Source organism: Pleurotus ostreatus (assembly GCF_014466165.1).
Source record: "Pleurotus ostreatus strain PC9 chromosome Unknown scaffold_8, whole genome shotgun sequence".
NCBI classification, from domain to species: Eukaryota; Fungi; Basidiomycota; class Agaricomycetes; order Agaricales; family Pleurotaceae; genus Pleurotus; species Pleurotus ostreatus.
The window spans coordinates 1,992,570-2,013,493 of NW_023503163.1; the positions used below are offsets into that span (position 1 = coordinate 1,992,570).

The 20,924-nt window shown below is 51.5% G+C and overlaps 11 protein-coding genes across 11 annotated transcripts; 7 read left to right on the forward strand and 4 right to left on the reverse strand.

Moving 5' to 3' along the window:
• Positions 1 to 797: 797 nt before the first annotated feature.
• Positions 798 to 1,550, reverse strand: PC9H_010985 (uncharacterized protein; the record flags this gene model as incomplete). The annotated part of the gene is made up of 1 exon (XM_036780475.1): positions 798 to 1,550. One exon carries the CDS (start codon positions 1,548 to 1,550, stop codon positions 798 to 800), a length of 753 nt encoding a protein of 250 aa, XP_036627858.1.
• An 876-nt stretch (positions 1,551 to 2,426) lies between these two features.
• Positions 2,427 to 3,963, forward strand: PC9H_010986 (uncharacterized protein; the record flags this gene model as incomplete). Its single annotated transcript, XM_036780476.1, has 7 exons — positions 2,427 to 2,558; positions 2,609 to 2,662; positions 2,724 to 2,908; positions 2,965 to 3,020; positions 3,060 to 3,235; positions 3,289 to 3,430; positions 3,485 to 3,963. The coding sequence occupies 7 exons, from the start codon at positions 2,427 to 2,429 to the stop codon at positions 3,961 to 3,963; spliced, it is 1,224 nt and encodes a 407-aa protein (XP_036627859.1).
• Positions 3,964 to 4,208: 245 nt separating this feature from the next.
• PC9H_010987 (uncharacterized protein) lies at positions 4,209 to 6,003 on the reverse strand (the record flags this gene model as incomplete). The annotated part of the gene is made up of 8 exons (XM_036780477.1): positions 4,209 to 4,557; positions 4,622 to 4,978; positions 5,030 to 5,085; positions 5,137 to 5,299; positions 5,353 to 5,453; positions 5,512 to 5,574; positions 5,624 to 5,745; positions 5,811 to 6,003. The coding sequence occupies 8 exons, from the start codon at positions 6,001 to 6,003 to the stop codon at positions 4,209 to 4,211; spliced, it is 1,404 nt and encodes a 467-aa protein (XP_036627860.1).
• Positions 6,004 to 6,515: 512 nt separating this feature from the next.
• On the forward strand, positions 6,516 to 8,060 carry SFH1 (Chromatin structure remodeling complex protein sfh1; the record flags this gene model as incomplete). The annotated part of the gene is made up of 4 exons (XM_036780478.1): positions 6,516 to 7,036; positions 7,087 to 7,417; positions 7,485 to 7,951; positions 8,003 to 8,060. The coding sequence occupies 4 exons, from the start codon at positions 6,516 to 6,518 to the stop codon at positions 8,058 to 8,060; spliced, it is 1,377 nt and encodes a 458-aa protein (XP_036627861.1).
• Positions 8,061 to 8,307: 247 nt separating this feature from the next.
• On the forward strand, positions 8,308 to 9,288 carry PC9H_010989 (uncharacterized protein; the record flags this gene model as incomplete). Its single annotated transcript, XM_036780479.1, has 2 exons — positions 8,308 to 8,438; positions 8,514 to 9,288. 2 exons carry the CDS (start codon positions 8,308 to 8,310, stop codon positions 9,286 to 9,288), a joined length of 906 nt encoding a protein of 301 aa, XP_036627862.1.
• Positions 9,289 to 9,378: 90 nt separating this feature from the next.
• PC9H_010990 (uncharacterized protein) lies at positions 9,379 to 10,926 on the reverse strand (the record flags this gene model as incomplete). The annotated part of the gene is made up of 6 exons (XM_036780480.1): positions 9,379 to 9,857; positions 9,913 to 10,054; positions 10,107 to 10,282; positions 10,340 to 10,622; positions 10,677 to 10,730; positions 10,795 to 10,926. The coding sequence occupies 6 exons, from the start codon at positions 10,924 to 10,926 to the stop codon at positions 9,379 to 9,381; spliced, it is 1,266 nt and encodes a 421-aa protein (XP_036627863.1).
• A 1,161-nt stretch (positions 10,927 to 12,087) lies between these two features.
• Positions 12,088 to 13,845, forward strand: PC9H_010991 (uncharacterized protein; the record flags this gene model as incomplete). The annotated part of the gene is made up of 5 exons (XM_036780481.1): positions 12,088 to 12,241; positions 12,300 to 12,732; positions 12,785 to 13,508; positions 13,581 to 13,636; positions 13,692 to 13,845. The coding sequence occupies 5 exons, from the start codon at positions 12,088 to 12,090 to the stop codon at positions 13,843 to 13,845; spliced, it is 1,521 nt and encodes a 506-aa protein (XP_036627864.1).
• A 475-nt stretch (positions 13,846 to 14,320) lies between these two features.
• Positions 14,321 to 15,436, forward strand: PC9H_010992 (uncharacterized protein; the record flags this gene model as incomplete). The annotated part of the gene is made up of 1 exon (XM_036780482.1): positions 14,321 to 15,436. One exon carries the CDS (start codon positions 14,321 to 14,323, stop codon positions 15,434 to 15,436), a length of 1,116 nt encoding a protein of 371 aa, XP_036627865.1.
• A 435-nt stretch (positions 15,437 to 15,871) lies between these two features.
• On the forward strand, positions 15,872 to 17,509 carry PC9H_010993 (uncharacterized protein; the record flags this gene model as incomplete). The annotated part of the gene is made up of 4 exons (XM_036780483.1): positions 15,872 to 16,177; positions 16,233 to 16,543; positions 16,609 to 16,774; positions 16,835 to 17,509. The coding sequence occupies 4 exons, from the start codon at positions 15,872 to 15,874 to the stop codon at positions 17,507 to 17,509; spliced, it is 1,458 nt and encodes a 485-aa protein (XP_036627866.1).
• Positions 17,510 to 18,282: 773 nt separating this feature from the next.
• PC9H_010994 (uncharacterized protein) lies at positions 18,283 to 19,626 on the forward strand (the record flags this gene model as incomplete). The annotated part of the gene is made up of 1 exon (XM_036780484.1): positions 18,283 to 19,626. One exon carries the CDS (start codon positions 18,283 to 18,285, stop codon positions 19,624 to 19,626), a length of 1,344 nt encoding a protein of 447 aa, XP_036627867.1.
• Positions 19,627 to 20,195: 569 nt separating this feature from the next.
• On the reverse strand, positions 20,196 to 20,752 carry PC9H_010995 (uncharacterized protein; the record flags this gene model as incomplete). The annotated part of the gene is made up of 5 exons (XM_036780485.1): positions 20,196 to 20,264; positions 20,318 to 20,329; positions 20,390 to 20,404; positions 20,465 to 20,610; positions 20,674 to 20,752. The coding sequence occupies 5 exons, from the start codon at positions 20,750 to 20,752 to the stop codon at positions 20,196 to 20,198; spliced, it is 321 nt and encodes a 106-aa protein (XP_036627868.1).
• Positions 20,753 to 20,924: the final 172 nt, after the last annotated feature.

Consider the following 20,924-nt stretch of genomic DNA (forward strand, 5'->3'; position numbering starts at 1 on the left):
GACAGAGGGGGACGATGCTAAGGACGTCGTCAAGTTGGGCCTCGTCCGGTAAGATCAGTACCTGGACCAGTGAAGCTAGCGAAGGCGATTCAAGAAGGGTTCGTCGGAGCAGAGGTATTTTGTCCTCGTCCTCAATTCGAATGGACCGATATATGTAGGGATAGCACCTAAAGTTCGTCCAGGTAAATCGATTGATCCGTTGAGATGAATAGTGGAAATTTTCACCATGTCTTGAATCGTTTGCATGTCAGAATTAGGGCAGGAATCACGTCCGGACATCCTGCACAATCCCAGACGATATCAGATATCGCGGTTTCGACGCAGAGGCGCTCTATTTCTGTTGGGACTGTTGGGAAATCGAACATTTCTACCGGGTTGCGTGGTTTGCTAAAAATTTACCGTACTCTGTAAACTAAAAGAAAACAACTCACGGAGATAGCTGAGCGGCGGTGACACGGTCTAATTAGATGAAGTTCGTCTTCAGAATCCCACGATTTCCCTATAGACCCTATCAACCCCTGTCTGCCCCAAACCATACCATGCGAGTTCACTCCAAGCATGGGACGTTTCTCTTAAGCTTTAAGCAGCTCGCCTTCTAGGATTTAAAGCCTCCGGATTCCGCGACTGGCAAGATTCTACACAAAATCTCCCCTTCAACGCCGGTGCGTCTTGACCACTCAAGCTCAAGACGTATGGTCATATTACATCGTAACAGATTCCCTGGGAGTCCCTGGATTAACCATTCTCAAGGGCATCTCAGCGACGAATGCCTGAGATTCAGTGGGCGAGAACCCTCACTAATTTGTTGCGACCCTACGGTTCTTGATGATCGATTCAGCTTCATCCCAGAGAGTATTCCCGTTTCCACGTCTTGCCCAGTCTCTCCAAAGATCTTCTGTCGGACGGCATATATATGGAACCGGGAGGTCGATGTCGGTCTCGGAGGTTGAAAACACGATGCGTCGGTCCACTTCACCTGAAGCGATGGACATCATTCGGACATCTACCCATGGCCACTCCTCAAAAAGGACGCAGACACAAAGGCTTGGAGGGAAATGTTCGACCAAGCAGAGAAGGTCCGAGTGGACCGACGGAAGATCTGTGGATAAATGTGTGAGGTTTATCAATCTGGAGAGCTGCGGGTACCAGGTTGAGCCCTCCGAGATTAATATACCGAGATGGGTCAAATGGACGAAGTTTGGCGGGGGCGGGCCCCCCAGAGCCGAAGGGAATGGGGTTGGGAAGCAGGACAGGCGGCGCAGAGCCTTGTGGTTGGAAAGGTCTACTGAGGTTTTGTTATTCCAGACCAGAAGGCTAATTAGGTTGCGGCAGAGAGGGACGATCTCTTCGACGTCGCTGACTGCTGAATGATGCGGTAGAGTGAGTTCCTGTACCAGTGACGCCAACTCGGGAAATTCGACCAGCGTCCGTCTTAGCAAAGACAGTCCCACAGATGTGTCATTGTCTGCCGCGCTGAGCGCAATTGAACGGTAGAGATGTGGATAGCACCTGGTGACAATGTCAACAGTCTGGCCTGTGGATTTCTGCATGAGAGGGAATTCAAGCAAGTACATCGTTAAAGACAATGCAGCGGCCAACTCTCCTTCCCGCTCCACATCTCAGTACATACACCCGCCAGCTGCAACTGTGGCGCGATGGAGATATTTACTTGGCACCTAGCTGGGTTTTAAACTGTCTCGACCGATACAAGATCCTGCGCTCGCTATAGCTTGTCGGGATCCCGGACATGCGGATCCACCATGCGATATCTGCCTTTGAAATCGTGTCTCTACGCAACGTTGGCCGTGTTGAAGATGGGCTGGATTGTCTTCTCTTGCCGGTTACGAAGGACTTAGCTCCCTCCCCCAGCACGACAAATTGGAAGATACAAGAATCGTCTCAAAAGTAGCAGCAAGATGACTGCGAAGTAGAGCGAAGTGTTCAATCCATTATTGCGGGCGGGTAAAACGTTCCTTAGTCCCATTTGTAGCAAGTCCAAGATCGGCTGGTAATAGAAGTGTACAATGGTACGAATCTGCGACAATTGGAGACGGCTATATTCGAGACGCGATGTCCGGCTAGTACGCCAAGCACCCTTCCAGCTGCGCTGCTTATGGGAGAAATCGCGTCCAAGACATAGGGGATCGATGCAACGGGCACATAGTATACTAAATACCGAACAGCGGTGCGAATGCGTTCGATAGGAACTGTGTCAAAGAGGAGTACGGGAAGCTTAAAGGTCAGTGATACCCGAGGCGTAATCGAGAAGGCCTCAAGGCAATTGGAGGGGAAGCTCGATTAACATCCCCAAACCTCCCTCTCCTTCAGTCAGTAAGCAGCACTGATACAGGTACTGTTGCCACTGGATACCTAACTAATACATTTATTGGCCAGTCCGTCAATTACGAATCGCCCTCAAAATTCAAATGACTGTGACGATACTCAAACCAGCCTCCGAACATATATCCTATTCAAGGTCAAAGGAAAAGGATGAAGACATTGGCAATGGACAGACCGAAGAAAACCCCGTAATCGCTAGTACGGAATATGCATTTCAGGTTTGTGGTAGACTTGCATGCGGATTCCCGACTTATACTTTCTGTCCTAGAAAACCAACTTGGTGCATGTCAGCGACGACGGTGTGAAAATAGCTGCCCGATACGTGCGTTCGATCCATGCTCGGACTCGAGAGGCATCCGGGTGACGCACAGCATTGACTCTAGATATACCACAATCTCAAGGTTCGGTCATACACCCCGCGAACTTCAAGGCGCTCGCACCCTCTCCATATATGTCCACCGGAGCCGTTCAACCCATCGGACCCCTTCAATAAATCTGTCCTTGACTGGACCTTCTTGATCGCAGCACTCAATTTCAGCTTTTGGTCAGAGAGAGGGGACGAAGATAGGTACGGAGTCGAGTGGCGAGAAGGATGGGAGGGACCTGCTGCTGAGAGGATAAAAGTCCATACAGGCTACTGGAGTCTAGTAGTGGCGCTAAATCGAGGCGAGTATTGCGATGTGAGTAACAAGCGGTGGGACTGAATCTGTCAAAACTAGCCGTGGCCGACGATGGTATACCAATAACCGATCCGAAATTCTATTCCTCAGATATTCTTTGCCCGGATTCACTAATAGAACATATATTCCGACCTGTGGAGGGGTGCTCGGAGACGATTCCTCTACTCCAAAGTCGCATAGCCATCATGAGGGAGGTCGGGCATATCCTTTGCATGGTCAGAACCCTTTCTGCCCATATAGTCCACTAAAATCCTCAGTACCATCTCAGAACTTCGGTGGTTCTTTCAAAGGGTTTATGGACGCCTTTCAGTCGAGATACAACAACGAAGGGACTGCCCTTCAGCTAGTCAAAATGGTCACGGAGACCTTTCCCTCCTTTCGGGACGAGGTTTGGTACGAAGGACGAAGAGGTCAGACAAATAGTGTTTTTCCTCTCAATTTCATTTACGCTGATCGTCTTACAGTATACCTATGGAAGCGTGCACAAATCCTCGTCGCCGAGACATGGGCAGCGTTCTATCCACCCTCGCCGCCATCTCCCTCCAACCCCCATCCACTATTTCCCGGCCCCCGTGGCGCATGCATCCACCAACTGACCATGTTCGCAGACTACCGCGTCCCTCAGATCCTCCACCATCTCCGCATCCTCGACTACCCTCCTTCCCTCCTCTCCCTACTGCACGCCGGGGCCACCCTCGAGTATGGGTCGCGCGAGGAATTGAGCTTGCGTTCGGCGAGTATAGTGGCTGTGGAACGTGTGCGGGAGGAGATCTGTTGCTTGATGGGGGAGAACGGGGAGGATGAAGATGGAGTGACGAGTGTGCTCATTGATTTCTATCTGTGGGATCTTGCGAAAGAGATTGAGACTGGAGATGGGAACGTCGAAGGAATCCAGACGGTCGCAGTAGCACCCATCCACAGGACAAGGAGTATTTGGTACTGAGTGCACTAGCACAGAAGGTGCGCAGTGCTTTAATGGCCAATCAAGTCATTATCTTCAAGTTCCCCCGAATGTCCATCAGACCAATATAAGGGCAGTTATTATTACCATATCAATGTGGAACTATTCGTGCAGCCAGACCACAGGGGGCTCAGTAAAGGTGGAAGGGGACGGCTACAAGGAGCGTAGACGGCGAACGACAGATCGAACGACAGATCGAACGACAGATAGCGCCCTGAGCATGAGTGTCATGAAGACAGCTTCTTCCCCCGTTTCTTCTTTCCTGGCATCTCCACCAAGAACCCATAATTCCTCCGTTCTGGCGCGACGTAATCCAATCCCAGTTCGAGGAAGATATCTTCTTCACTCTCCGCTTTAATAAGTTCCCAATGGCCTCGTATAGACTGACTATCCGACTGCTCTGAGTCAAAAGGGTTCATGTCGCTCTCAGTCGAAGCTTCGTGATTCCATCGCCATAAGCCGTACTCGTTGAGGTGCAGACCGAGTTTAGTGGCCCTGGTGTACAGGTGACGGTTAAATTCGGCATCGCCAGTGAGTGCAAGGAGCGCAGCGCCCCTAGATTTGATAGGAACCATACTAGATGAGCATCAAAATAGGTGGTTAGTTCTAGGCGGATTATCGTAACCTTCAAGATGCAAACCTAATATTCAATCGTCTATAATTACCCTCCTTCTTCCCGATCATCTGCAACCGCTTCTGCCGATCTTCGCGACCGCCGCTCTCACCGTCAGGAACCAGCGCGATGCCTTGCCACGTCTGCAGACCAAACGAAAGAGCCGCAGCGACCAGTCCGCGGTCTTGCAACGACGGTAGGACGTGGGTCAAGAGGGGCGAGTTGGCCCGTGAGGATTTGGTAGGGGGTGCTGTGTGGAAGACGGATTGAGAGCGAGATGGTTTCTTGGATGCCGAGGTAAAGGGTGCTGGAGTGGGGATGTGGACATGCGAGGGGTGCAGAAGCATGATATCAATGCTGGAGGAGGCGGATGCGCCGCGACGACTAACTAGATGGATGATATGACCGTTCGCAAGTAATGGGAGTGCAACTTACTAGTCCCCCACCAAATGAACTTCGAATTTTGAGGAGACGCTGTCCTGGATAAGCTGCTGCTGGGGGTATATGTTCCTGGGGCGCATCTACACCATAAGGCTACTCACCGCCACTACTTCAGCTTCGTGCCTCTGTGCCGACTCCTGTAGATGGTCGTGGAAGTCCATTCCAATTAATTGGGCATTGCTAAGCTTTGAGCGATATTGTGGAAGCTTCAGGTCGTTCAAGCATGTGCATCCAGCATCAATCAACGTCTGGGCCTTCTTAGGTCTGTGCTTTTGAGAATTGCTGTCGTGATTGGATTATATCACCATCAGACGTACCCCACTCCGCTTATTGACATGAGGTCCTCCTTCAGTCTCGCGACTTCGGAGGCAGAGAGCGAGCTTTCAGATGTCTTCACTGTTGGAATTGGACGTGGTACCTAAGACTCATTGGTATGAAAAACAAATTCCATTGAAAGTTGTAGTGCACATACTGACAGGAGAATGCACGTCAAGATAATCTTGTATACGACGAGCTATACCCGGACCGACTCCCCTCAGCTAATATACGTCAATATATCTGTTATTGTAAGCAAAGAAAGTTACGCACGAATCGAACTTCTTCCACTGAGACTATTGGTCGCTCTAGCTGCTTAACTGCATTGATAGCCGTAGAAAACGCGCGTATTTTATATGGATTCCGTTCAGGCTTTGTGGCCTCTTCCTGCATATCTTTCCAATTGTCGACACAAGTTTCTCAGCGAGAAATACTCGACCATGTTGAATGAAAAACTCACTTTGCTCGAGTACCTCCAGGATGCCGTCGTTAGGACCTAGATTCTGTCTTGACGCAGTAGAGGAGGCGCATCTTTGCGAGGCAATACTTCTCAGCGTAGCATCCAAACAGCAGCAATGTCGTATTCGCGGTAACATGTTGGAACTTGAAGAAAGCGTGTTGCCGCGCCGTCGCGCAGCGCGTCGGCTAGCCATTCTGGCGCCAATATAGGCGCCCGGCATTTGGACCTAACTTCCGCCATATCTCGGGCTTTTTGACGGTCATTTCCCATCCAAAGTGGTTCGCCGTGTCGCCAGCATCGATCCAGAGGAATACCGACGGTACTCTGGAGAGAATTACTTCGTCAAAGGCTGAAGGGGACTCTGTGATCCACTCCCACGTACATTTCACCCACATTTCCAAACCAGGCTACTGCAAGAATGTCATCTTCCTTCCCAACTCAGTATACAAATTTGTCCGACATCCAATTGCAGCAAACAATTTCCAGCTTGCAGAACGCCAGCCAGCAAATAGGCTACGCTGCACCGGTACCTCAGCAAGCAAATTCAAAAGGTGAGTTTCCGATACTGCAAGCCTCGATGGCACCGAGATTGACGCGACAACCGGAGTGTACATGAAGAATCTGCATACTTGGTCGTCAACGCCGACGCCAGCCCCCAAATCCGGGGCTGTTACGCGCGGCTCTCGCTCTCGAGCCAATAAACCCATGAACGTAACGAATGCTACCCCTACTCCATATCAGCCCCAGCAAGCATACCTCCTAGCGCAGCAAATCCCCGCGCTCCCAATTCCTATCCCGCAACCCCCTACTCGTCGATCCATTCTCCCGACTACGAGGCAGGCTGTCTACTCGACATACTCGTCGCGTCTGCGGACCGGAACGACGCTGCTCATGCAGCCCATCCTTGCCACGGCGTCTTCCACTGCTACTCGTACGGCCACGCGCAGGGGGGGCGTGGTGAACTATGCGGACCCTGGCTCCGGGGACGACCTTCCCGATGCTGGCGAACTAGAGTCGGACGACTCGGATTTTGTGGCTAGTGGTGGAACGAGAACATCTATTCGCCAATCCCGGCGGACTGGCAACCCGCAAACAGGAACATCCACGCCGGTCCCTGTGGCACCACCGAAACAGAGCACCGAACTCGATCGAAGCTACCTAGGCATGGTACCACCGGAGAGGTTCATCAAGCCAAGAATTGTAGCGGCAACTGCGCACGAGTACGCGTGAGTGAATACTGACATCGACGCGGATAGACAGCTGATAGACATTGTAGGACGCATGAACAATTGGAAGCTCATGCTAAACGGACGCCGGCACTCGTCCCAATACGCGTCGAATTCGAGACAGACACGCATCGCATACGGGATTGCTTTGTATGGAACCTCAACGACACACTGACGAAACCCGAGACGTTCGCGAAGATATTTTGCGCCGACCTCGACCTGTCGCCAGTTCCTTGGGTTGACACTGTGACCAACCAGATTCGTGCACAGTTGGAAGATCACGAAGGAGTAGCGTCTATGGAAATTGGCATGGATGGGGCTATGGACCTAGATGTTGAGGGCGAGGGCGAAGAAATCCCCGACTGCAGAGTGATCGTTAGCGTGAGTCCAAGTCCCCTCCTTGCCTTGACCCTGTCTACTTCAGAGACTAATACTAAAGTGATGTTAGATCGACGTCCAAATAGCAAATCATCACCTCCAAGATCACATCGAGTGGGATCTTCTGTCCCCACTTACGCCCGAAGTATTTTCACAAAAGCTCTGCATGGAACTCGGCTTGACCGGGGAGGCCGTACCTCTGATAGCCCACGCCATACACGAAGAGCTCATCAAGCATAAAAAGGATGCGATCGAATGGGGAGTTATAGGCAGCTCAGAACAAGAAGAACACGCTCGAGCGGGGTCTGTTCTTGCTGGTGGGGCCGTACAACGGGATAAGAGTGGGGCAGGCCTAATGAAGGACAAAACCGGCTTGGGGCTCGGATGGAGTAGGTCTGGGAAAGACGGCAGGGGACCGAAGACGCTCAAGAGCGCGTGGAGGGATTGGGCGGACATAGAAGATTTCAGGACGAAGTTTGAGGTGTTGAGTTCGGAGGAGGTCGAAAAGAGGGAGATTGAGAGAGAAAGGGCCAGTCGGTGCGTCCGCATTCTTACCCCCTTTGAGTGTTTCGTGCTGACTTTGTGCAGACGGTTACGGAGAGAGACGTCCAAATTTCAGAGCACGCGCAGCGGCCGACGCCGATAGTATCTTGTCCAGCCTTTATCATTATTATCTTCGTATATTACTTACTTTATAGTCGACCCCCGCCATCGTCAGAACTACCACCAACCGAATTGTATGTTTTGTCATCCAGGTGGAGATTTTCATTGTACTTTCCCTAAGCTGAAGCGGACTATCAAAGTCGGGTCTATATGTTTAAGCTTTGACGCGCTGTATAATGGGAGTTTACCTCTTTGCTCTTTCAACACCATCACCAGTGACCACGAGCAAAATGCCTGATGTTCCACTAGACGTAGAGCGCCTCTGTGTCGAAGCAATCATGTCTGATTTCGTCTTGGGTAAATCAACACCCCCGAAGCAGCTTCCAACTGTCTTGTGGGTGTGTCGAAGGTTCAAGAACTGGTGAATTCCGCGTTTTCCACTGGATGTGGAGGCCTTCAGGCTGCGCTACATTGGTTAACATGTCTGTGCCCATAGGTGTTATCGACAGCTCTACCGTTCGATCACGTTCGACTCAGACTACATATCCACCGGACTGCCTTTGCTGAGGCGAACGCTGGTCAAATCGCCCGAGTTAGCATTGCTGGTACAGGAACTTACCTTGCCACACCGATTCAGAATCCAAAGTATCATCGAGATCCTCCCCCTCTGCCCCAATCTTGTCAGCCTTCTGGTCTGGAACGACGAAGCCATCGACCTTTCCTACAACAAGGGTCTGCGCCGCCTGTCCTGCTTCCCGACCCTATTCCCCGCTCTTGACGGCCCGCTCCCTCCAGCCTTCGTGCAGTTGACCCATCTTGACCTGATTGTCGCAGAGGGCACGACCTGGTACTGGTTGTTCGCCAGATTGCCGCGCCTCACCCACTTGTGCACAGATCTCCCGAAAGTCGACTCGGACATCTCTTGCTTGATCGCGAATTTCCCGCCCAGCCTTCAAGTCTGCGTCCTGTTCGAGGAATGGCCGGACGGGGATGACCTCGCCAGAAAGAAGACAATCGCGTCGGGTGAACTTGATCAGCGCATCGTGTTCGCGGCTTCAGAACACTTTGAAGTCTCGGTTCCGTATATTTATCGTCAGCCAGATGATCTTTGGAGCGACTGGGCAAAATTCGGGAGCGGGAATACGCTCTGGGATGAAGCTGAACTGATCATCAAGAGTCGTAGAGTCGCGACGAATGAAGTGAGGATCCTCATTTATCAGAACTATCGCGTCTCCATCGCTAATGCCTCCCTCAGGCGTCGTCACCCATAGACGTTATAAAGAAAAGATAGCCTTAGGGGGAGATATCGCCTTGGACTATAAATTCTTGCCATGCTCTGTATCACCCTCACGTAATTGCATTCAGTACCAAATACTCCTTGTCCTGTGAATGGGTGCTACTGCGACCGTCTGGATTCCTTCGACGTTCCCATCTCCAGTCTCAATCTCTTTCGCAAGATCCCACAGATAGAAATCAATGAGCACACTCGTCACTCCATCTTCATCCTCCCCGTTCTCCCCCATCAAGCAACAGATCTCCTCCCGCACACGTTCCACAGCCACTATACTCGCCGAACGCAAGCTCAATTCCTCGCGCGACCCATACTCGAGGGTGGCCCCGGCGTGCAGTAGGGAGAGGAGGGAAGGAGGGTATTCGAGTATGCGAAGATGGTGGAGGATCTGAGGGACGCGGTAGTCTGCGAACATGGTCAGTTGGTGGATGGACGCGCCGCGAGGGCCAGGAAATAGTGGATGGGGGTTGGAGGGAGATGGCGGCGATGGTGGATAGAACGCTGCCCATGTCTCAGCGACGAGGATTTGTGCACGCTTCCATAGGTATACTGTAAAGACGGTCAGCATAAATGAAATTGAGAGGAAAAACAATATTTGTCTGACCTCTTCGTCCTTCGTACCAAACCTCGTCCCGAAAGGAGGGAAAGGTCTCCGTGACCATTTTGACTAGCTGAAGGGCAGTCCCTTCGTTGTTGTATCTCGACTGAAAGGCGTCGCTGAACCCTTTGAAAGAACCGCCGAAGTTCTGAAGTTGTATTGAACATTCTGGTTGACTGGACGGGTGCAAAAGTACTCACTGTGCAAAGGATATGGCCAACCTCTCTCATGATGGCTATGCGACTTTGGAGGAGAGGAATCGTCTCCGAGCACTCCTGCGCAGGTCGGAATACATGTTCGATCAGCGAATCGGGACACAGAATTTCTGATGAGTAGAAATTCGGATCGGTTATTGGTATACCGTCGTCGGCCATGGCTAAATGGTCAAATGTTCAGCTCCTCTATCTGTCGTTTCCTTCAAGAGGAGATTGACCTCGATTCAGGGCGGCTACTAGGCTCCAGTAGCCTGTATGGACCATCCTATTCGTGGCCGCCGCTCCCTCCCATCCCTCCTGCCACTCGACCCCAAACCTTTCTTCGCTCCCCTCTTTCTCAGACCAGAAATTGAAGTTAAGAGACGAGATTAAGAAGATCCAGTCGAAAACGGATTTGTTGAGGGGCTCCGAAGGGTCGTAAGGCTCCGGCGGGCATATGTGGAGAGGGTGCGTGCGCCAAGTTCGAGGAGTGTATGATTGGACTTTGAGGTTGTGGTAGATCTGAAGTCAGGGTTGTGCGTCAGCCCGATCCCTCTCGGGTCTCTAAAGACGCACGTATAGAGCGGCTGATTTGATTCCCCCATCGCTGACGCGCACCAAATCGGTTTTCTACGAAAGAAAGTATAAATAAGCAAGTTGGGAATCCGAGAAGGCTATCACTAGACCGACGAACCTCAAAAGCATATCGTGTGCTTGTGACCACTGGATTTTCCTCAGTCTCACCCACGACATTCCCATCTTTTTCTTTTAACCCCGCATGGAATACGGTATGTTCGGCGTCTGGCTTGGGTATCGTCACAGTCATCTGAGTTTTGAGGGCGATTCAGACTTGACTGACTGTGTACCGGGGGGATGCTAGGGTATCTAATGATCCTGCTGGTGTATGGAGTGCTGGTCAGATGAAAGCGAGGTTGCGAGGATGATCGGAATTTTTGAGGAAGATCAGCGGTGCGGTTCGGGCTTCAATCAGCCCTCTGAGTCTGCGCTGCCTTGAGGCTTGCCTCGGACATCATGCGCAGGCTTCATGCACTGACCTATGCTTCCCTAACAGTGACTCCTCTTTGACGCTGTCCTTGGTATTCAGTGTACCATTTGCAGTCGCCAATACCTTTTTAACTTTTAAGCAGCGCGTTGGAAGGGTATTTCTTGAATACTGAGTATTTACTATGCGAGAGCGGAGTACAAATGCTCTCAATTCAAATAGAACTTACTATTAGATGTCGAGTGTAAACGTTCCAGAGCAAGCAAGTGAATGTGATACATTCCGAGTTCTACTATGCGTTATATGTCTACGGCTTGCAGATATGCACGAATGAATACTTGTATTAGTGATTACTCGTGGTCCTCTCTCAAAGTGAGGCGTCAGATACATGGTCGAAGGTAGAGAGGTCAAAAGTGCAGCCCTATTGACTTTATTACAACGTAATACAAATCGTGACCATGACTATAATATACGATATCGGTAAGTCCATAAAATGGAACGTTCATGGCTAGATTTGCTAGCATTTCGGAAGTCGAGCTGCTCAATGCTCGAGTGCTTGCAGAGTGAGCTTCTATGGTTCTGTGCGAACAGGGATTGATAGGGTCTATAGGGGGAGCGTGGGATTCCAAAGACCCTAGCCCCTGATCTGTACATCACCTGATACCCCTCGATACCCCTATCGGAAGCGTAAACTTCATTTTGCCGCTCGCCTTGACAATGGGACCCAGCATTCACTACCACTGCCCATGCTTGTCCCAGACGGCAGTCCCACCACCACCTCACCTGCCGTCTTCATCGCATAGCTTCCATCCCCTGCACACCCTCTTTTTCTGCGAAGAATGCGACGCCGTACGCTGCAACCGCTGTGTCTCTGTCGAAGTCAGTGGCTACTACTGCCCGAACTGTCTTTTTGAAGTCCCTAGCGCAAGTGTTCGCGCGGAGAAGAATCGATGTGCCAGGAACTGCTTTCAGTGCCCGAACTGTATGAATACGCTGAGCGTTGTGCCTTCTGACCCGCCGGAGATGTATGGAAATGTGTCCGGAACGGGGGAGGCACCTTTCTTTCTGTACTGCAATCATTGTAGATGGGACTCGGCAGAAGTGGGGATCACGTTTGAGAAACCGACAGGCCTTGCTGGTACGTGGTCCAGTGAATTGGATCTATATTCCGTTTAGAACTTATGGCGGCTTCTCAGCCCAATTGCACAAAACGGAAGAATCAGCTCCAGAGGCCCTCGAATTTGATAGACTTCGCGAACATTTCGAGCCTTTCATACGCGCATCGTCGTTAGCCGCGTCGACTTCGGGCTATCCTCCACATATCCATGCGCATACACACCAGTCTACCGCGATGGCCGGTGCGTCGGCCGCGCTCAGTCGCGATGTTCCTGGGATGGGTAGGTACAATAATGCTCATGGGCGCACTCCAGGTCGGCCGGGTAGGGACAGGACGGCCAACAAGGACGAATTTCCGGTATACAAAAGCAGGATGGATGTCGTGTCAGCAGCAAGTTTAGGCGGTGGTGGGGAGCGCGATGTGGAGCTGATGCAACATCTCGAAAGCCCGTACGAGGTAGCGAGTATAGAGCAAAGATGGGAATTAAGTTGGATGTCGTCTTTCAAGGTCGAGTGCGTATCCAACCCGATTGATTGCGTCGGTCGTGCCAACCTTATCTTCTAGTGACTTGAAGCCTCTTCGTGTCCCCCTCCATGCCAAACGAACGAAACGATGTCCTGCATGCACTCATATTCTCATCAAGCCTGAGCAGAAGGCTCAGTCTGTGCGATTTAAGATCAAACTCATGGCTGCGAATTATCTGCCGGCGATCGTCATCACACTCCCTCACGTTCAGAACGCTCGTCCGACTCCCCAGGATGCGAAGAGGACCCTTGGAAGATCAACAGCTGCTCCCCAAGCCGAGGACGAGAAGAGTTTGGAAAGCCAAGGTGGGATGAACGCGGGGAAGACATATCCGTTTCATCTGGCGTTCACCAACCCCTTGTATGATCCAATACAAGTTAAGCTTTCCGTTCAACGCGTACAATCCTCTACAGCAACGCCAGTGACTGCGATCACCAGTGCTAGCGCCGCGGAGACAGCTTCTAAAGATAGCCCCAGTGTTCCAGAGAAGGCGCGGAGGCCACCCTTCGCCATTTCATTGCCAACTTCTTTCTTCGCTGTCGCCGCGTTTGCGGAAGCCTGGGAGTACGATGACGACGAAGACATGTTTGACGACGAAAGTCTTGGTCTGGGAGGGACGGGCTATGGTGCTCTCGGCCGTGCTGCACGCGAAAAAGAAGCGAAGACGAAAACAAAGAACGTTGGTGTATTGGAAAAAAGAGCGAATGTCACCGTTGTTGGCGGTGAAGTCGTGATTGGCAAGGAGGCGAAGGGTAATGTTAAAGTCCGTGATATGACTCCCTCTGACTCGATTCCGGGATTCCGAGGTTCCTTGCTTACTCAAACCTCCATGCAGTTTAACATGCTTGTCACCTACACATACCGGTCGGACGAAGGCGGCGCTTTGGATGAGTAAGTCCATCAACTAGCACTCTTTCGGTCTTCTCTGAACTGGTTCGTGCGTTAGTCCGACGACGGATTCACCAGTCAAATCCGGTTCGTCGAAGCAGGCCTCCTCCCTGCAACAACCAGATGTGAAAACATTTGCTTTCTACACGGTCGTTGATCTAGGACCGATTATACCACGCGAAGAGCCGAAAGTGGTCGACTTTGAGCTTTGAATTTGAGTCTGAGTCTCGTTGCTGTGTGCCCTATGAATATATGAATACCATGTGATGAATTGATACTCCACCCGCAACAATTGATTGATAACTATTTGTTTCTTGTTGCATCCACTGTTGGGACTTGCCCGGACGTCTGAACGTTGGCGCTCGGAATGATTGTCGCTGCCAGTCGGTGAATTGTTCCCACCATTCGTGCTCTGCCAACACAACCGCGACGACCGACCTGGTTGCCTGGTTGCTGCCACCTCACCGAGCGATCTCTCCTTCATCCACTTCTGCGACGACGTGGTCAGCTGGGCGCACCACTCGCTCAAGATCTTGCCAGGCGCAAGCCCTTTTCTTTTCTTCCCAGACGCCCTTGTACGTTATCACCAGCGTAAATCCAAGTACGTTTCCTCAACTGGACAGATCGGGGGCGTAGAGGCTCTCTCAGAACCAAGCGACCCTTGTCTCACGAGAGTCTCTGGCGCAAATGAACCCAATTGTCGACGCCTCGACTTCCAGTTTCTCCTCCCCAGGCCCATCGACATCGACATCCTCTCCTACTCGTACCCCTGCGATGACAGAACCCATCTCATCAGCATCACCAAGTAGTTCGCGGGAGAGACGGCCAGAGGCTGAGCCATTGCCGTCGAAACGAGGGGAGATAGGCTACAGGGAGGAGGATCAAGTTGCAGGACCCAGCGACTCGAACAATGTCGATGTTCCTATGCCAAGTCGGCACCCGGCAGACAGAGACCTTCCCCCGCCGCCCGCCATCCATGTCTCCGCTGCTTCGACAGACAACTTGCCTTCGTCCGCGTCCAGCATATCATCTACTGACACCACCGCCCGCGCCAAGGCTAACCAGAAGCTCATATTCGGCTTCTTCAACAAATCAAAAGTATACTGGGGCGTTCGACTTGCCACGCTCCTCACTCTCGCTGCTCAAGTGATAATACTGGGTGGTACAATTGCCGCTTGGGTGGTTGCTGTTCAGCGTGTCCAGCCAGGATCCTCGTCAGGACGTGAGCTAAAAGGCACATCATCATTCATATTTGTGCATGTCGTTTTCGCCATCGCCACCCTCGGCCAGCTGCTATTCATTGAGCGACGCATCTTCCGTCTGCGCGCTGAACGTTATGCCCATCTCCATGCTGGGGAGATGCTCCCAACGTCCCGGCGTTTTGGTCACAACCCTCATATGGACTCCCTCATCGCACTATCACCGTGGAACCGCCCGCCGCTACCCACCTATGCGTCGGCCCTGGCACAAAGTGGTGTAGGAACAGGTGATGTGGAAGACCATCTCATCGCGGCGCCACCCCCACCGGCATACGGCAACACGCGCGGGAGTACATTGCTCTTGGCAGGGTTTTTACCGAATTCGTCAAGGGCGCAGAGACCTCGGTCGCAGGCCAGTCAAGCAAGCCAAGTGCGGGCGGATAGTGACGACCGGCCATCGAGGCCAGTAAGTTACATGAGCAGAGATGAAGAGTGGGACACCATCTGCGACGCGGAACGTGCGAGGAGGTTGGAAGCAACGCTCTCCCGGCTCGAGAGACCCAGTTCGAGGCTTTCTCAGCAATCACGGACATCACGTAGATGAAAGGCCTCAAACGTTCGTTTTGAACCATGCGTTGGTGTCTCCAGGTACTTGTAGTTGCAAAGCTTTGTATCCATTGCGCGATTTTTTTGTATTGATGGAATTGTTTATTTTTAATCCGTGTCTATTGGTTGCATCGAATACCCTCCTTTACGTTTTTTGTGGACAAAATTTATTTGTGCTTTGACGTCGATATGGCGATATAGGGCGATTCTTAGGGCTGGAGCCCGTGCCGCAGCCTTACTGGAGCTTGCTGGGCGAACCAACCCAAGCCTTGATCGATGATCAGGCGTGGTGAACGGAACCTCAGCAGTCAGGCACAGACCTTCGCCTGACTGAGTCATGTACAAAGAAATGCTCAATCCGTTCAATAAATACCGGACCAAGACATGATGTAGGTTCCTTCAATTGTCCTCGAACTGTCATACATACACTTACATGCCAGCGACTGAAGTCACGAAACTAGTCTCGATATCCCCGTTACCGGAATACAGCCCATCATCTCCTGCTCCGGAGTATTCAGATGAACTCCTTTTGGGCGAGGAGAGGCTTGAACATACTCCTCGACCTGATAGGTTGCGCCCAACACCCACCGGGGTGTTTGTGAAGAAGGCGGGGAGGACGAGCATCGTGCTAAACGAGCAAGAGGATGGTGTCCGCGTTCCTTCGTACGGCCGCCACGCGGTGGTCTCGGGAGCCATTTGCCTCGAGAACCCATCGATCGTTGAGGAAGTCACTGTCAAAGTGAGTGAAGCGAGGATAGTGCGACGCGACAGCACGCTTAAACGTTTACTTCCAGCTTGATGGGAGGATGGACCTTACAATATCCGAAGGAGGATCCAAATCCCATAAACTAGTCAACGAGACATATACTCTTTGGTCGAGGAAGGATGCCACTGCCGAACAGCCTATATGCCCGTACTCTGTTCCGTTCTCTTTGTTGATTCCGTCAACGTACGAAGAGGGCGACAAGACGCGACCACTCCCTCCCTCCTTTGACACCGCCTTCCCCGGCGTGCCCGGTCTCTTCGCCAAATGTATCTACACTTTGGTAGTTACAATCGTAAAGATCCGCCACCGCAAAATGACTTGGTTGACAAAGAACAAAACGTACGTCGAAAGATTGCCATCATACTTGCTTAATTCATGTACTTACGAACATGAATGACCTACAGGATTTCCATCCGCCTCCACTACCATCCCCGGACACGACCACATCGTCCCAACGTTTCGAGTCCCTGTCTATTCTCGTCACTGAAAGTTGCGCCCGAAGAATGGCAACAGGCAACTGCTCAGATGCAACCGCGTCCTAGCTCTAGCCTAACACCTATTGATTGTCATGTACGTCCTTCCGTCCCCAATCCCCAACCATTTATGTGATTAACGCTGCCGATGTGATAGCTGATGGTACCCGCGGCTCAAATATTTGGTCTGGAGGAGGCCATCCCCTTTCACATCCAACTCACTGGAACGATCGCGTCACTGCGGGCCTTCCTCCCTCAATCAACGGAAGTCTATCCGCTGTCACCCATCGACACTACTTCAACCGTCGATACATCCGCTACCCTAGTACACTCCCCCCTTTCATTGTCTTCGCTCCCGCCCACGGCCGTTTCCGTTTGCCCGTCATCCTCCTCCCTCAAACCCCAAAAGCACCGGCTTTCACGTTCTTCTTCCTATACGCCCCCAACCCCCAAGCCAGTCATACGTGTGTTCCTACTCCGCCAAATATCCGTTCAAGTGCGCGGGCAGAAGGCGTGGAGAAACTGCACTCTTGGAGAAGGCAAGATATGGCCGCTTCCTCCACCAGCAGGAAGCATGGACTGCTTGGTTCCTGAAAGAGAGGAAGCCAACCTGGATTGGGAAGGAGAGGTTAGGTGCAACCGCAACACCATGGTTGGCGGGTTTAACGCTGGGCAGCTCGCGGTGAAGGACTTCATCGTTCTTGCACTTACACCCCCAGATCCACATTCCTCACCTCTGCTCGAATTCCAGTATGCTCATCCTATACGTTTCGTCACTGATCCATGGACGGACCTCACTGGACACGAGCTCGACCAGTTAACTTCGCGGTAGCACGTTTAATGACATTTCCGTTTCAAGGGACTCCGGTACCATACCAACACTCAAAATTATGACTACAGTTTGCCCACGGACATGATGTGCTTACTATGTGCTATCTAGATTTTATTATTGCCTCATTGTAGTGACTATTGCATACTCTACAACCAGCGTCCAGACTACATCATTCAACCCGCATGATTTTTGTAATTTCCCATAGTTTTCTGTTTTTCATACGAACCAATGGCATCAAAATGAGGTCCATGAGCGTTCGAATCGCGTTTACACAACCAATTTGCATTTGATTGCATACTACATACCAGTTCGCTCAGCTAAGCGCCTGCAACATGATCCTGTGCAATGATGCCATGTTCATGACAGGCTTAACCGACGAAAGCATCTCCCCTTCGTTGACCACAAGGATTTACATCTTGATTTCGACTGGACGTATCGGCGATGACTCCGAGGCTTTCGATTCGGGTTCCGACTATGTTTCGCACATACCGTGGGTGCATGGCTACACGCTCAACAGATGTTATCTTCAATATAAAAAGCCCGGCTGGAGGACGTCGATACCGTCCTGCTGACCTTCGACGAGGACAGTAGCCGGAGTTGTTGGGCTTCGACGTCCAATAATGTCACCCGGACCGCCCCACGGCCCCCCCGATGTTATACCGCTATGTGCCCACCGTTCAGGCTGATGCAATATCCGCCTCCCAGCGATGCTATAAGAGAGAACGATGACCAGACACGTACCCTAGGCTTTTCACAGCTCTAGCGCGGTGACGATGAACACCTCCGGCTCGAATCGACTCCCCATCCTTGTTCTCTTTCTCTTTGCGTTTTTTATCGACCAAACCTACGGCGCTTCCTCCCTCCAAAACCATCGTCGGCATGCTAAGGCCACCGATGGGCATTGGGTTGCTGCTTGGACTTCGATGCCCCAGTTGACCGAGCCAGCGAACTTACCGAACCCACCTTTCAATACCAGCGGTCGCGTTTTCTCCAATACCACTATCCGACAAACTATTCATGTTACAGCTACATCTTCTCGAATTCGTCTACGCTTGTCAAACTCCTTCGGGTCCACAGTCCTACCTATCACAGCTGTCACCCTCGCAAAGCCTTTAAGGGCGAGCAGCGCAGACACTGGCGCAGGAAGTCCAGCGATCGATACCACGACGCTGAAGACTTTGACGTTTGGCGGTGCGCCAGGGTTTACAGTGCCAACCGCAGCATTGGTGGTGTCCGATCCGGTTGATATGGATGTCGTGGCTGGGACAGAGTTGACCGCGAGCTTGTATCTGGCCTCGGGGCAAGCGGGGAACGATATTACGAGTCACCCTGGGAGTCGCACAACTAGTTGGATGGGATTCGGCAATTTAGTCAACGCGGCAACCTTGCAAAATGCGCCGTCAGTGCAGAATACAGCGCATTGGTTCTTCATCAGTACTCTGGATGCGTGGGTTCCGACCAAGCAGAGTACGGTTGCCATCATTGGAGATAGTATAACGGATGGAAGGGGGAGTACAACGGACGCGAACAACCGTTGGCCGGATCTGCTGTTCGCACGACTCCAATCATCTGGAGACCCAACCTTAAAGGCACTCTCCTTCGCAAACCAGGCGGCCGGAGGGAATCGCATACTCGCAGACGGACTGGGGCCCAATGTGTTGAGTCGATTCGACAGAGACGTGTTGGCTCAACCAGGCGTGGAATTCGTGATAATCTTCGAGGGAGTGAACGATATCGGTGTGGCAGCGGCTACTGCGCAGGCCCAACAGGATATTGGAGACAGACTCATATCTGCCTTCAAGCAAATAATCGATCGCTCGCATGCTGCGAACATTCCCATTTTTGGTGCCACTATCACCCCGTTCAGCGCACCTGGGTTCAGCGCTGCAATCCAACCGTACTCGAGTTCTATTCGCGAACAGACGAGGCAGCGAGTGAACGCCTTCATTCGGGAGAGTAACCTATTCGATGCCGTCGTGGACTTCGATGCCGCTGTCAAGGATCCTGCGGCGCCTGCTCAATTGAAGGCTGAATTCAACTCGGGAGACTTTCTTCATCTCAGTGTTGCCGGATACGAAGCAATGGCTCAAGCATTCCCTGTAGAAGTATTCCAGTGATGAATTATGGGTCGCGGGTTAGGCTTGTCATCTAGTGCCAGTACCAACTTACCTAACGTTGTACAACATACATGAAATAATTTGTGAGATCCAAAAATTGAAGGCGAGTCTTGGGCCTTTACTTTACGGTTGTTGTACCGGAACGGCGCGCAAGTACGCCCATGCTCGAGTATCTTCGACTGAAATGCAACCCATTACCAGAACCCACTTGATATCGTGCCTCAAGGGATTCCCTCCCTTCAGTACCCTGAACTCGCCGACTTTAAAGTTACACCACGAATCGATACATACCTCATCTCTCCCTTCTTTGTTCCAGCAATCTTCGAAATTGGAGGTCGAAATTGTTGGCCTTGTCGTTTCCACCATTTCCGCAAACTTTGAGTATCCACCCAAAATATCATTGATTGGGATGGCGAGGAGCGCGGCGTTGACGCCGACAGAGACGTATGCTCAACCTTCTCTAAGTCGTAGCATGTATAACTATTCCTGAAGTATATAGATGATGCTCTCGTCGTTATTCAAAGATGTACACTATGCCCAGGTCGGCCGGGGCCTTCGTTTACCCTCTCTTATTCGTTGCACTCCCTAGCTGCTGCGCGGCCCTCGAGGATTTGGTCCCCATGTTGCTTAGTTTCGGTCTACAACACTGAGTAAGACATCATGTAACTACAACTGGCATTTAGAGACAGACCTTTCCTAAGAGCTGGATGTCAATGAAAATGTGAGATCGATTCACGTAGTGCACAATCTAACATAGGCTCACCGTGCCACGAGTTTTCTGCGGGAATGAAATTATGTGAGTAAGCAGGCTGGCGTTGGCGGACCAGATAACACCAACCTGAGCATAACCTATTACTTGATCTTTGAAGGGTACTTTCTGGCCCGGCACCTCAATGACATGCACGTTGGGATCATTTATTAGTTCTTCCCTGGTGCGCTGATCTACAATACGGACTTCGGAACCATCTCCCGGCTGTGTAGAAGCTAGAGTGTCGCCAAACCAATCAATATTGAGTGCATGAAAGATGCTCGAGGTCCACCACCAACCTTGCTGTGAAACGCTGTCGATCTTCGTTGGTGCAACTACCTGTGATGGGTGCTGTTTGCTCTCTGTAGTGTCTGACATTGTTGTAGATGGTGGTGTTGATCAGAGAGGGCCTGGCGTTGCGCCGAGCCTATATATCCTACTTCAAAGTGACGTCACTTCACTGGAGTGGCGCGCAGTATTTACTTCCATGATTAAATCGTGAGAAGGTGATATGATGCCGAGTCGCGGCAACTACTGGGCTGAGTCAGGG